Source organism: Cryptotermes secundus, unplaced genomic scaffold (genome assembly GCF_002891405.2).
Source record: "Cryptotermes secundus unplaced genomic scaffold, Csec_1.0 scaffold5, whole genome shotgun sequence".
Taxonomy (NCBI): domain Eukaryota; kingdom Metazoa; phylum Arthropoda; class Insecta; order Blattodea; family Kalotermitidae; genus Cryptotermes; species Cryptotermes secundus.
The window spans coordinates 959,454-973,123 of record NW_019724742.1 but is presented as its reverse complement, the minus strand read 5'-3'; the positions used below and the strand labels follow the sequence as shown (position 1 = coordinate 973,123).

The 13,670-nt window shown below is 34.1% G+C and overlaps 3 protein-coding genes across 7 annotated transcripts in view; 1 reads left to right on the top strand and 2 right to left on the bottom strand.

The window, feature by feature from the left end:
* LOC111862669 (mitochondrial amidoxime-reducing component 1) overlaps positions 1-6,647 on the top strand; it is an 18,485-nt gene extending 11,838 nt beyond the window's left edge. For all 3 annotated transcript variants that reach the window (XM_033750792.1, XM_023848219.1, XM_023848220.1), the window contains 4 exons: positions 173-359; positions 2,243-2,454; positions 4,069-4,143; positions 6,262-6,647. In XM_033750792.1, coding sequence (XP_033606683.1) covers positions 173-359; positions 2,243-2,454; positions 4,069-4,143; positions 6,262-6,391 — 604 coding nt within the window. In that variant the 3' untranslated portion in view covers positions 6,392-6,647. The remainder of the gene's footprint in view (positions 1-172; positions 360-2,242; positions 2,455-4,068; positions 4,144-6,261) is intronic.
* Positions 6,648-8,790: 2,143 nt separating this feature from the next.
* LOC111862733 (probable RNA-directed DNA polymerase from transposon BS) lies at positions 8,791-12,010 on the bottom strand. The gene is made up of 2 exons (XM_033750743.1): positions 9,842-12,010; positions 8,791-9,733 (listed from the first exon to the last, which is right to left on the bottom strand). Exons 1-2 carry the CDS (start codon positions 11,992-11,994, stop codon positions 9,064-9,066), a joined length of 2,823 nt encoding a protein of 940 aa, XP_033606634.1. The 5' UTR covers positions 11,995-12,010; the 3' UTR covers positions 8,791-9,063.
* The window catches only part of LOC117282008 (mitochondrial amidoxime-reducing component 1-like), a 19,644-nt gene continuing 15,988 nt past the window's right edge, over positions 10,015-13,670 (bottom strand). For all 3 annotated transcript variants that reach the window (XM_023848366.2, XM_023848365.2, XM_023848367.2), the window contains exon 7: positions 10,015-12,940. In XM_023848366.2, the coding sequence (XP_023704134.1) occupies positions 12,811-12,940 (130 nt within the window). In that variant the 3' untranslated portion in view covers positions 10,015-12,810. The remainder of the gene's footprint in view (positions 12,941-13,670) is intronic.

Sequence of the window (13,670 nt, the reverse complement as noted above, 5' to 3'; positions counted from 1 at the left end):
CTCAAATCTAAAAAAAGAGGGTTTGTAAAATGTGCCATCCTTAAAATTATGCCATTTCAGGTTCACTTCATCACTTGATCCACCTGCGCTATCACACTAGCCCTGGGAAAAATAACAAGTCTGAGTTCAAAAATTTGTTAAAAATAATTGCCATCCTGTTCTTTTTGCATAGAATATGGAATAATGAGAAGGTGGAAACTGTCGATTGTGGAGACACAGCAGCAAACTGGTTGTCAAAGTATGTGCTGAATCAGGATTGCGGGCTACGTTTGGGATATTACTTGGCCGATATTATGCCAAGAAGAGTTGCAGCTGAGAAGCTGAAGCAGTGTTTCAAGACATTTAAAAATAAAGATTTGGTAATTGTCACACCATTTGTGCAGCATATGCAGTTCTTGATTTATGCTGGAGAGAAATCACGCTTGAGACTACGTTATTATTCTAGAAATTTGTATAAAAATATCACATTAAAAATAATTTGATTAATTTTAAGGACCACTTTACTTAAGAGCCAAAATTAATATACATCTTTTGAGCCATTTGACAGAGTTACACTTGATATGCAACATTACAACACATTATAGAAGTACAGTGTTACTATGAGTATATTTCCTTCAATTTAATTTATTTTAAAACTCTCTTCGCTTGGGAATCTAAGTACATTTGAATGTATTTTGAGAAATACTCATTTGAGAGGTGACTGTCTTAAATAAAGTTGTAAGTATTTATAACATGCACAAATTAAATTTACAATGTTTACTGATTTGAAGCCGATCACACCTATAGTAACAATAGCTATTAAATGTGCATTATCAAAAGCCTTACGAGGTTTCTCAAACTTTTCCTTCTATCAAGCAGACCCTCACCACATTTGCATAACACAGCCTCCTAAGAAACGTAGGATAAGAACTAGGAAAAGAGGAACAAAATTCCAGTCAACTGCAAAACTTCAGCACAATCAAGGCTGCATAGAAATGATGACAGTGAATGTTTCAGTATGTCCTGCATTGTGTAACAGATAACATATGACAATAAAAAGAACTAATCCCACTCAAATCCCATAAACCCATACAGATTTAACTACATAAAATTAATTTAAGCAAACATACTGTCAAGTGTAGGGAGGTATGCACGACTAATAGCAGGTTCTAGATTGGATGATTGGATTTCGTGGCACTTCAGTTACAATTTCTCCTAATTACAGTTAATACAGTGCTATCGCTGATTTATACACTTTCTAGTCCACTGTTACACACACACACACACACTAGGATTCTCAGTCTCCACTAGTTGTCTCCTGGCAGCAGATCTTAACACAGAAACTAGCACTTCAAATCACTGTGAAGTCTTCTTGCCATTTCTTGTTAAGTCACCCTGGAATGTCAGAACTCAACTGAACTGAACTCCTGTTCCCATATTCTTGCATAGCCTCTCAGCACTGACCACGCAAAGAAAACCCATATCATGTGATCGTTGCACACTTTTGTGGTGTGATGTCATTGCACATGTGCAAGTTGCACCGACACAAAGAAAACACTGCTGCTGTATTTTTGGCCATGTGTGTTGCGGCATTGCCTAGCAATGGATTTACATGTCACAATATTGAACTGACAACTGGTATATATTTTAGTAAAATATTGATTTTACACAAGTTGACAAAGCTTAGCTTGGATTTGAGGTTGTCACAGTGGTGGCAATGAAGATTTCTATTTCATGGGACATAAAACTGTGAGTTGATTTTCACATGGCATCATATCCTACAAGATAGAATTCATCCTGACTAGCTTAGATTTTATCAAAAGCCAGCCATTCCGCTTCATCCTGAGCAAGTTCAGTTAGTGACAATTTGATGTAGGCCACTGAATATGATTGTAATAACAGCATTAAAAATTATGCAACTTTTTTTTAAAGTTTAGCACTTATAGGGAAGCCAGGATAGCTCAGTTGGCATAGTGACTGACTATGGGCCAGATGACTGAGCCACTGTATATCTACATGTATATTATGAAAGTTTTTGTTAACATTAAAAAACATGAGGATGATATGAAACTTTACTCTTATTTATAAAAAATTCTAAATATTCAGAATGTGTGCCACAGGAAATTAAGCACAGAATTGGGTCACTGAATTAAATGAGTGTTGATTCATGGGCTCCTATTAGCCTCAGTTATAAATCAGAGTTTTGAAGGAAACAGTGTGTATCATTTCTTCCCAGATCATCTTTTTTTTTTTATCTTTACAGGGGGTATATTCAGACCTCACTAGCTTCATGTTGATGACAGAATCCTCAATAGATGATCTGAGAACAAGACTTCCTCCTCATGTATCCATTATATCGAGACAGTTCAGACCAAATTTTCTAGTGCGAGGGTCACTCCCCTATGAGGAGGATAAGTGGAAATGGATCAGAATTGGGGAGACAGCTGTGTTCAAGAATGTCAAGCCTTGCACGAGGTTAGTATTCATAACAGACTGTCTGATCAAACAAGAAATATGAGTATTAAAGCCAAACAAGTTAGCTGAAGTGGTAATGCTGTGAGGTATTCCGTATTGAGGGGGTGGGTTTCCCCATGCACTTAGACCGATTAGTGGTCCATTGTGCGTCCCCCTTTAATTTCTACTGTCTCCATACCCTACTGGTACTGGTGCTTACTATCAGCCCCTTTCTGCCAGCAAGGTTCCAACCTCCTCTGGCAGTGGTATCTAATAGTTAGTCCCTTTCTGTCAGGGAGGTCCCCCCTCCTCTGGAAGTGGTACCTAATACTTCCCCCATCTACCAGAGGAATTGGAAACTACTTGGGCGGGAAATGTTGCCTAATTTTGCTCAGAGGTCTCCTAGAGACATGAGGTTCTTTTGCATGCCGTAAATCTACGACACGGGACCCACGGCTTAAAGTCCCTCCCAGAGGACTTGTTCCCTGAATTTTTCTGCCCTTAAAAATTCCACGACCTCCGCCGGGTTTTTGAACCCGCGTACTACGAGTCATGAGGTGGGAACGTTACCTCTAGACTACGGAGCCCACTATGCTGTGAGGTAACTGGTTTGAATATTGGCTGGAAAACTGACTCACTTACGTTTTCCATGGTTTTGATAGACTTTCAAGCATATGCCAGGATAATACCTTAAATCAGGCCATGGTCACATCCTTTCCACTTTGTTATTTTCTATCATCCTACAATTCAATACTCTAGAGCCTGAGTTACTGACAGCATCATTAAAAAAACTCTAAAGAATCAAACAAGAAATATTAAATATCAAAAGTTTTATATTAGTGGAGAATTTATTTGGATAGGAGTCTGGGACTGTATATTATATTGGTCTGCTGTAGGTTTTACTTTTATAAATATAACTAAAAATAGGTTTAATGGACATACCTGTAGATCAGTAATTTTAAACTAGACAAATAGTAAACTGATACTCTATGCAGACTAAGGAACTGGGTAACAGAGACTGACATCATGGACTTCAGTTTGAGGATTACACAACATGTGAGAGTGCTCTTGTGGTCTGAGCAATCAAGAGTTCAACCAGATGTCAGATCATTTGTCTAGGCCAGAAGAAGAACAACATTCTTGGATGCACAGAGAGGACTGGTAGCAGCCAGAAAGTTCATGTGTCAATTTGCTACTAGGAACAGTTTATAATGTGCAGTGAAGTTTAAAATAAATTATACAGGCTGAGAGGTCAAGAATAGAAGAAGCACAGGGCTGTTATTGAACGGTTAAAGAAATAGTACGACTATATATGTACTGTGCAGAACTATTAGGCTTATTTTGGACTTTATCCGTTGTCCGGTATATGTAAGATGATGGATAAAGTCCAAAATAAGCCTAATAGTTCTGTACAGCATACACCAGTGTCAGAATCCTTTCAAGTCTATTTATATATTTACTGTATTTGCCAGTCTGTTCAGGTGATTGCTGGGATAATTCCTTTTGTAGAGATTTCCCTGATATTATGAACTACTTTTGAGATGTAAAATATAAGTTTCCATGGTAATTTTTTCCTAATGATTTCCACTTTATGTTCATTGTAGCTATATTGAGCACATTCGTCTCCATTTTCAGATGTGTTCTCACAACGATCAACCCAGACACAGCCATCATGGAGCCAAAACGAGAGCCTCTCCGTACTCTCAAGGGGTAATTTCTATGTCACTAATAAATATATATCCTGTATATGAATATGAATTTGTTGTTGTGTTGACAGAAACCTTACATTGCCATGTATGAAATATGAATAATTAAGAGAAGATGTAAAAATTATAAAAGAAGAAACAAATGGAAGTAGGAAACAAGGTAATAAATAGAAATTAAGAAGCAAGTAGGAGTAATCATGTGTATAAGCATTAAATTTCATACAAAATAATCCAATTTCTTTTTAATACATAGTGTATTCAACTAGCATTTTACAGGTTAATAATTCAAACATTGAGTTTAGCAGGCATGTCGAGTTTCTTGTTGATGAGAAATGGACTATCATTGCATATTTATTCTTGTTCATTCTCCAGCATCTTGATATATTGAAACATAAACATGTATGAAGTTAGATTAAAACAAAGTAATAATTTGATATACATTTCACCTCCAGATTTCAAATAACACTGTCAGATGCATGGCAGTAATGACCTTGAATCAGTGTGTACAGATATGGTAAATTCAAAATGTAAATAATTGGTTGATGGTCTGGTTTGCAGGTAATTTAAAATGTTGTATTAAGTACAGAGATTATTTTACATGAGTTGGAAAGGATGAGGGAAAGATCAGTCATTGTTGGTTTATGAAAGCATCTAGATAACCTGAAAACAATTAGAAATCTTAGCCAAGATGACTAATTCCACAGTAGAATACCTTCCAGATATATTGATTGATTTATGATTTAAAGCTAACTGTTTTTCACTGGCAAACCATCACTGTCAGCACCCAAAATTGACCAAATCATGTCTTTAAAGATAATCTGAAATGTGACCTTTCAGGCACATCACTTTTAATGATTATGCTGCAATGATTCAGCCATGTTACATGAGACAGTGACATTTCCTTTACTGCGGTTATAATAGTTATACCACCATGAATTGTTCTCCTTAAATTTGGTCCACTTGCTCTGTTTCAAATAGGTAAGGTAAAGCTATCCCTGTAACAGGCCGTGAAGGCCCATAGGGTTATGAGCTGTCGAGGCTCCCACATTTTCTAAACAATCGAGTCACAGATGGTGGTGAGGTTGTCAGCTTTATGTGTATACCGCCCTTTACCCACCAGGAAAATTTGTGGTATTCATTTCTGTTAGAGATTGAATCATAGCCCAATAGTGGGACTGGAATGATTAGGTAAATTGAAAAATCCACCTCGCCTGGACTTGAACCCACAACTTTCTGGCTTGTAGCATAGCGCCTCAGCCTCCACCAACTATGCTACCTCAATTTCAGTTGTAAAGGTTAAACCACCATGGCTTAATCTCATTGAAATAAACAGTTAATTTCTTCTATCACAGATTTAATGGTTATATCACTCTGAATTGTTCATCATGACTTAAATTTGAGTTGAACATTGATATTTTCTTCATTACAGATATAATAGCTACACCACCAGAGCTTGATCATCTTTAATTGGGTAGTGGCATTACCTCTGTTACAAATTAAATGCTTATACCACCATGGCTTGCTTCATCTTATATTGGATAATGAAATTTTCATCATTACAGATTTAATGGTTATACTATCAGGCTATATCATTCTGTTCATAGTATTTTAATGATGTGTGTTACCATTAGCAATGTATGTCATTCAATTAACTTCCAGCATTAACTGCATACTCTGCTCTTGCATATAGTATACTTCATTCAAAGAATATCACCTGACAAGAATGTGGCAACAATGTTGCTATAAGAACTGATGTCTTTTCTAAAAGGTTGATGAGTAATAGAGGTATCAGTCATCTTCAGTTGAGTATGTACTTTTACCCCCAGTAAAGACATAATTCCATGGTTTGATTATCTTGAATTCAGTAGTGATTTATCACGTAATTGGTGCACAACCATAATTCAATTTCTTGAAACATGCAGTGGCATTTCATCCACACTGTATACAATTGTTGGTCACCAAAGCTGCATTTGTGATAATTTGGTTCACCATGCAACTGTGAGGTTGGCATTAAAACAGAAGAGATCCTCCCTGTTCTAAATATAACTGAAATGCATCACAGTGGCTTAACCTGTTCTTCTTCAGCACACAGTCATATGACATTACCTTTTGTCCTTTACAGATACCGGCAGTTGACAGATCCTGCCATGCTGAAGGTTGAGGGCTCTTCTCCTGCATTAGGAATACACCTGGGACTTCATAACAGTGGTACTGTGAGAGTAGGTGATAGCATATTTGTAGAAGATGAGTAACATGGGTGCTTCCATTTTCTTTAATACAGTGAATTAATCACTGAGCAGGAACAAATGCTTATATTAATAATGTGGAGCAAACAGAAAGCACTCATAAACATGATTCGTATTAATAATGTTAATCAGGGCCTTTATAGGAATCAAGCCACTTTCAAATGTTCATATATAGCAACAGGAAACCAAATATGTCAATTATATATGTATATTGTCAGGTATATGGGGTTAGCATGACTAATAATAATGGGTTCTGGATTCAGTGATTGGATTTATTGACACTTCTTTATATTATCTCTTGATTTGTTCCTCCTTCCTAACTATCCTCTTTCTGTACTCACATCCAGATAAGCTTTTCCTCCTATCCGATAGCTAAGGGAATAACATTTTTCAAATGTAAACTAATAATTTAGAAAAAGATCCTTAAAATGATAGTAATTTTAAAATTATGTTCATCATCATAACAATTTATAGCATAAATGTGAGTTCAGATTTCGGCTCAACTCTAAATGCATTCATCTTTTTTCAAATACAGATGTATTATTTATGAACACAAGTCCTAAATTAAAAATAAGTACAGTGGAACCTCGCTTAAAGAGCACCTCTCATAACGAGTAATTCGCGTAACGAGCAAAACAAATTGTAAAAAAAAGACTCACTTAACGAGCAGCGTTTCGCATAACGAGTGATGAGAGGGGAAGTCCCAGATTGTGCGCTTGCTACATCAGTCTGTGTTTAGCACTCGTTCCGCTAGCATCTTAGTGTCGCTTCTGATCACACATTTTTCCAAACTTGTGTTCAGACATACTATTTGTGTTTTTTTTATGCAAAGTTTAATAACCCTTGCAAAAATGTCCCCGAAGAAAAGGCGGCAAAAATACAGCCATAAGAGAATAAAAATAACCATAGAAATGAAACATAAAATCATTGAAAAGCGAGAACGAGGTGTGAGCGTGGCTGATCTAGCACGCACATACAGTCGGTCTACATCAACGATTTGCACGATTTGGAGTTGCATTCTGTTTCACAGCAAGAAGTTGTGGAGGAGAGTTTGTCAGAGGATGAGGAGGAGGAGGAGGTAACAGCAAAGCAACAATCTTTGGGCGCAATAAGAGAAATGCTGAAAGCATGGGAAACAGTTGCATCATACATTGAGAAGCATCACCCTAATACTCGTAAGGCAGTGGCTATGCGCACTACAAATTTATTTAATAATAATGCTGTGTTGCATTTTCACCAAATTTTGAAACATCAGCAAAAACAAATGTCTCTAGACAGCTTTCTAGTAAAAAAGAATTAGATATGTATCATAAATAATAAACTAATTATTTCGATTTTTTGTTTTCTGCAAATCGAATTCACATTCCAGGCTGGTTCATTCCGCATAGAAGAAACGATGAAGATGATTCACGCTCCTTAACAATGTATATATAATTTTCTTTGAATAAACGTTATACATAAAATTTTTTGACTATTTTTTTGGCATGGAAAGCATTATTGTATTTTACATTAATTTATATGGGAAAAATTGTTTTGCACTACAAGTAAGATTCTGGAACGAATTATGCTCGTTAAGCAAGGTACCACTGTATTGCTAATTTTAAAATGTCTTCATAGTTTTTAACCTAGCAGAAGTCAATTCCTTTCAGTTGGTACCATTTAGGGCAGTAATTTTAAAAGTCCTTGCTTTGATATACCCTGAAACTTCTATTTGACATTGTTGTCAGAACCTACTGAAGCAACGTAAAGTCGAGAAAGTTATCATTCCTTACTCAGAAGAAAAATTGGCACTGCATACTGTATGTGAACTTTTTTATGCACTATTTTAGACTAAAAGAATTATGGCCTTCTTTGCAATGGAGCTCATCTCGGTTATTCAAATAAATATCACCTATTTATAACATAAAATATACTTTAATAGGCGTTTGGATAAACTATTCAGCGGTCATTCAACTCAAAACCTGATTAAAATGTTTTCTGAATGGGCAGATATTAAGCTGCAAATATATTTTAATCCTTAATTCCACTTTACTTCTCTGTAATATTGCAGATTAATTTTAATCATTCTTAACTGTTATATAAAGGTTATGAAGGGTTATTCTTATTAAATAATAATAATAATACAAAATCCTTGATATTATTAAGTAATTTATCAAGTACATCAATGATATAAATAAATAAAATATTTTCATGAAGACACTTTATAAGCCATCAACAAGCAGGTTCTTAAATAGTAATAAAAAATGTGAGGCAGATATTCTTGTTAATTCGCTTCCTTTGTAACATGGAAATATTATCAACTGCCACATTTCATTCTTTCACACAGTTATTTTACTAATATCATGCTTCATCTGGTTAAGAACACAGACTAGAACCATCAACAAAGTGTGTCTCTGTTTATAATAATAATAATAATAATAATATCTTTATTGCTTCAAGAAAAACATACAGGCGACACAATCACCACAGTTGTAGAAGCAGTCCCAAATAGTAAAATATACTATAATAAAACAGTTGCAATAATACAACTTAGTCAATGCTTAGTATAATAAATCAATAATAACTAAAATACGGACATTATAAGCAATTAATAATAAAAGTATACATACATTTATACAGAGTCTACAAAAACTACTACACATAAGTGTATCTAAATAAAACAAATATTCACCTGTATTCTATTTCCTTTCTTTTGACCACTCCAAGTATTCATTTATCGAATAAAATGATTGATTTAAGAGAAAATTATTTATAGCTAACTTAAATTTTTTATAATCACTCGATAATTTTCTTAAATTATGTGGCAGATTATTAAATATTTTAATACCCATACAACACACACTATTCTTATATTTGGCCAAATTTATCAATGGCACGTGTAAGCTGGTACTTTGTCGTGTATTTATGACATGTATTTCAGCATTTAGTGCAAACAAATGCATATTTTTCACCACCAGAAGCAAAAGCGAAAGTATATATTGAGAATAAAAAGGCAATATGTTTAAATATTTAAAAAATCCCCGGCAAGAGGCTCTAGAATTTACATTCATAATACTCCTTATAATTCTTTTTTGCACTATGAAGACATCCTTGCTATTAGTGGCATTTCCCCAAAAGGCAATTCCATATACAATTATAGAGTGAGCATAGGCAAAATATATCATTTTTAGATCATTAATAGATAGTAACGATTTCAGAGACCTAATGGCAAAGCAAGCAGAATTTAATTTCTTTATTGTTTTAGATATATGTCCTTGCCAAGATAAGGATGGATCCAAAGACACCCCCAGAAAGTCCATAACTTGTGTACTATTAATGTCAGAATGTAAATACTTTATAGGGGAGTTTACAATATGTTTCCTTATCGTTGTAAAATACATACAATATGTTTTATTAAAATTTAATGTCAAGGAATTTGCCTGAAACCATCTCATCAATTTCTCAACAACTAAATTAAAACATTCTTTAAGCTGATTAGGATCTGAAGTAGATACTATTAGACTAATGTCATCTGCAAATAGGATGGGTTTTGACATATTATTTACTGCTGCTGGCAAATCATTTATATATAATAAAAAAAATAATGGCCCAAGAATTGATCCCTGTGGTACTCCCAATCTGATCTGTTTCCACTCAGAAAAATATTGTATAGCTTGTTTATCCTTAATTACTACTCGTTGGTATCTATCACTTAAATATGAGGTAAGCAATTTATGAAATATACCTCTTATACCATAGAAATCCATTTTCTCAAGTAAAATATCATGGTTCACACTATCAAAGGCCTTTGTTAAGTCACAGAAAATACCACCGACCAGTTTTCTGTCATTAAGTGCCTGCATAATATTATTAAGTAAACTAAGAATAGCAGTATCCGTAGATAGATGTTTCCTAAATCCATGTTGCTCAGCAGGCAATATATTATTAAGTACTACATGAGCATACACTCTATTATATATAACCTTTTCAAATATTTTAGAAAAGGATGTAAGCACAGAAATTGGTCTATAATTAGATACTTCAGACGCATCACCTTTCTTGTGTACCGGATGTATTTGTGAGTATTTTAACCTTGAGGGAAATGTACCTGTGGCCAAGGACCTATTACATATGTAAATAAGAGGGGACATAATATATAACATACTTAATTTTATTATCTTCGTCGATATTTCATCATAGCCATAGGAACTTTTATTTTTAAGGGATTTAATAATATCACTTAATTCTTTGTAAGTTACAGGTTCATATAAAATATTATTACTGGGTCCTAAAGGCAATGAGGATAAATAATGACGAAAATTATCATTGCTTGATATTGGATCCAAGTTAATACTAACATTATTTAGCTTCTTAATTGTTGTAGCATCAAAGTATAAATTGAAAGCTGTTGCTATACTTTGACTATCTTTACATTCCATTCCCTCTACAATTAGTGGTGGGGGATCACGAATATTTTTACATTTGCCAGTTACATTATTTACCATACTCCACATAGTCTTAGTTTTATTATTAGATTTGGCAATCAGTCTATTATAATGCATTTTTTTTGCAGTTTTTATAACTTCCCTCAGTATTCCACAATATTTTTTATAGTAGGCATAAAGTATAGGATTATTTGAGTTCCTGCTTAAGATATAAAGATTTCTTTTATGTTGGCATGAAATTCTAATACCAGCTGTTAACCATGCCTTATTATTGTATTTACTAAATAATTTTTTGATAGGAAAACAATTATTAAAATTTCTCAAATAAATGTTAAGAAAAGCATTAAATATTTTATCTACATCTTCATTTGAAAAAATTTCTTCCCAGGTTTCAAAACTTAAATTAAGTTTAAAATTCTCAATATTAGTTTTATTTATCTGTCGCTTATTATACCTACAAAATTTAGAATTGTGGACTTTTGAGTTATTTAATACCAGTACTTGTGCATCGTGGTCAGATAGGCCATTTACTCCTGGCATGATAACATAGTTAAAAAATTTATATTTATCAATGAATATACCATCAATAGCAGTAGAAGACTTATTATCAATCCTTGTGGGGAAATTAACTATATTAAACAGATTGTATGAAGCCAAAAGAGAGTCAAGCTGAGTTCTATTATTACTCTCACAAAGGTAATTTATGTTAACATCGCCACAAAGGATTATATTAGTAGAAATGGAGTAAAGCTTATTTAGTACAAGGTCTAAAGTACTTATGAAATAAGGAAGTTTGCCAACTGGGGATCTATATATTGATATTATACAGTATGTAACCGACGCTAGACGTAACTTAATAGCACATACCTCAAGATCCTGTTCTTTACAATATTTTTCTAAATCAATGCTTACAAATGATAGTGAAGAGTGTACGTATATACATACTCCTCCGTGCTTATATTTGCTTCTACAATAACTGGCTGCTAAGGAATAAGGACTACTACATAGTTTACTAATTTCTTGCTTGCGCAGATGATGCTCAGTAAGACATAAGATGTGCGGGGATTCATTTAACCAATATGCCAGTAACTCATCCATTTTACCATTCAATGATCTAATATTCTGATGACATATCATAAACGGTACCTTGTGTTCAGTACTAGATTCCCTTGATGTTCTTTTCATATTGGAGCTTGGGTTTAAATTTTATTTAAATTTAAATTAAATTTACACACACTTGACAGATAATTCAATTGTTTGTGATTCACTTGCACTCTTTCATGTTATTATTTTATTTATAATCACAGGGAGCTACTATTCTGGTTCATCTCCCGTCAACACAAACTTAACTTGTGAAGTGGTCCATAAAATGTAATTGCCTAGCAAATGCTGAGGTATGAGCTGCCTAGAAGAAATTGCTTTCAAGATGCTGGTGCCATAGTCTCAGCATCTCCATAGATTATTCCACTTTATTGAACGGAGAGATAATTCAGCATGATTCAATACAAATTTGAAAATAAGAGCATTAATCCCCAAAATGTTTAAATAATGAAGTACATATGAACTTATATTTCAAGTACAGTCTGTATTTTACATATTCGTTGCTAATAAATTTTACTACAGAGAAAACAAGTAAAATATTTAATTATATTTATATTGTTAAGACAGAGGTCAAACAGTGGAGAGCTGTTGACTTATTATATCCATATTCCAGCATCTTATTTGTAAGATGAAGAATGAATGAAGTGATTTTGTTAATTATTATTTTGTACTGTGATGGAGACGTCCATTTATGGAGACGCTGTTATGCAATTTCTGTGTGAAGGATTATTCATTTTATCTGTTACAATTAATTTTATAATTACTTTTACAGAAACCTATGATTCTCTCACTGCATGAAAATAATTTCCTAGAAGTAAATAAAGTTGACAGTGATTGTGCAACATTTATCTGGAACATGCAGCTACACATTTTCTCTTTGTATGTCACATCCCTACCCTGTTATTCACATCCAACATAAATTGGATCTCCTTCTTTCACCACACCAGGAAAGTGAAGACCCAGGTATACTCCCATTATAGGGTCTACTCCTTCCACGTCTCTTGCTCCAGGAGTTTTAACCAGGCGATAGCTTGGAAACATATTAATGAAAATTAGTTGAAAACTTAATATGTGGTCTGAATAGGACTGAAGTTTAAGTTTGTAGTTCTTAAACTCTGAAAATGATTCAGTATTACGGTTAATTTGAATATTTATAGAAATATTTGTAATTTGTATTTGTTTATAACTTTTTTTGCTTGGCGCAAATGTATTGATACGCTGAAGAAAGCAGTCTTCTGGGATGTGGCGCCGTGTAGATGAAGTGTTAACTGACGTTTTGGAGGAATGTATCGCCTACATCTTCAGGGTAGAAGGAAAAATAAGAAATCCGCAAGCAAAGAGACAGTGAGAACAGCTGCAAGCAGCCTGCGATACGTTCCTCTGAAACGTCGGTTAACAGCACATCTACACGGTGCCACATCCCAGAAGACTGCTTTCTTCATAGTCACCGCCGTGAAAACCTCAAATCTTACATATTGATACTATGTTTTCATTTTGGGGAGAGACGAAATATATCAGAGTTCAGTTAAATTTTAATTTATTTCCCTTTCTGTTATCCTCCACATTTTAGTAACGTTAGTAAAGTTTGAATTATTCTCAACGTCAATAGAAAGTCCGTCGAGTGTAACAATTTGTAGGTCACTTCTTTATCACTTCTGCCTTACATGTTTCGGTTTAACATGTACCGAAACATGTAAGGTAGAAGTGATAAAGAAGTGACCTACAAATTGTTACACTCGACGGACTTTCTATTGACGTTG

Excerpts from the sequence above, each read along its gene's own strand:
- LOC111862733 (XM_033750743.1), bottom strand. The coding sequence starts at position 11,994 with ATGAAAAGAACATCAAGGGAATCTAGTACTGAACACAAGGTACCGTTT. Across the intron at positions 9,734-9,841 it reads AATCAGCTTAAAGAATGTTT|AAACTCCCCTATAAAGTATT; the intron begins TAATTTAGTTGT and ends GAAACATATTGT.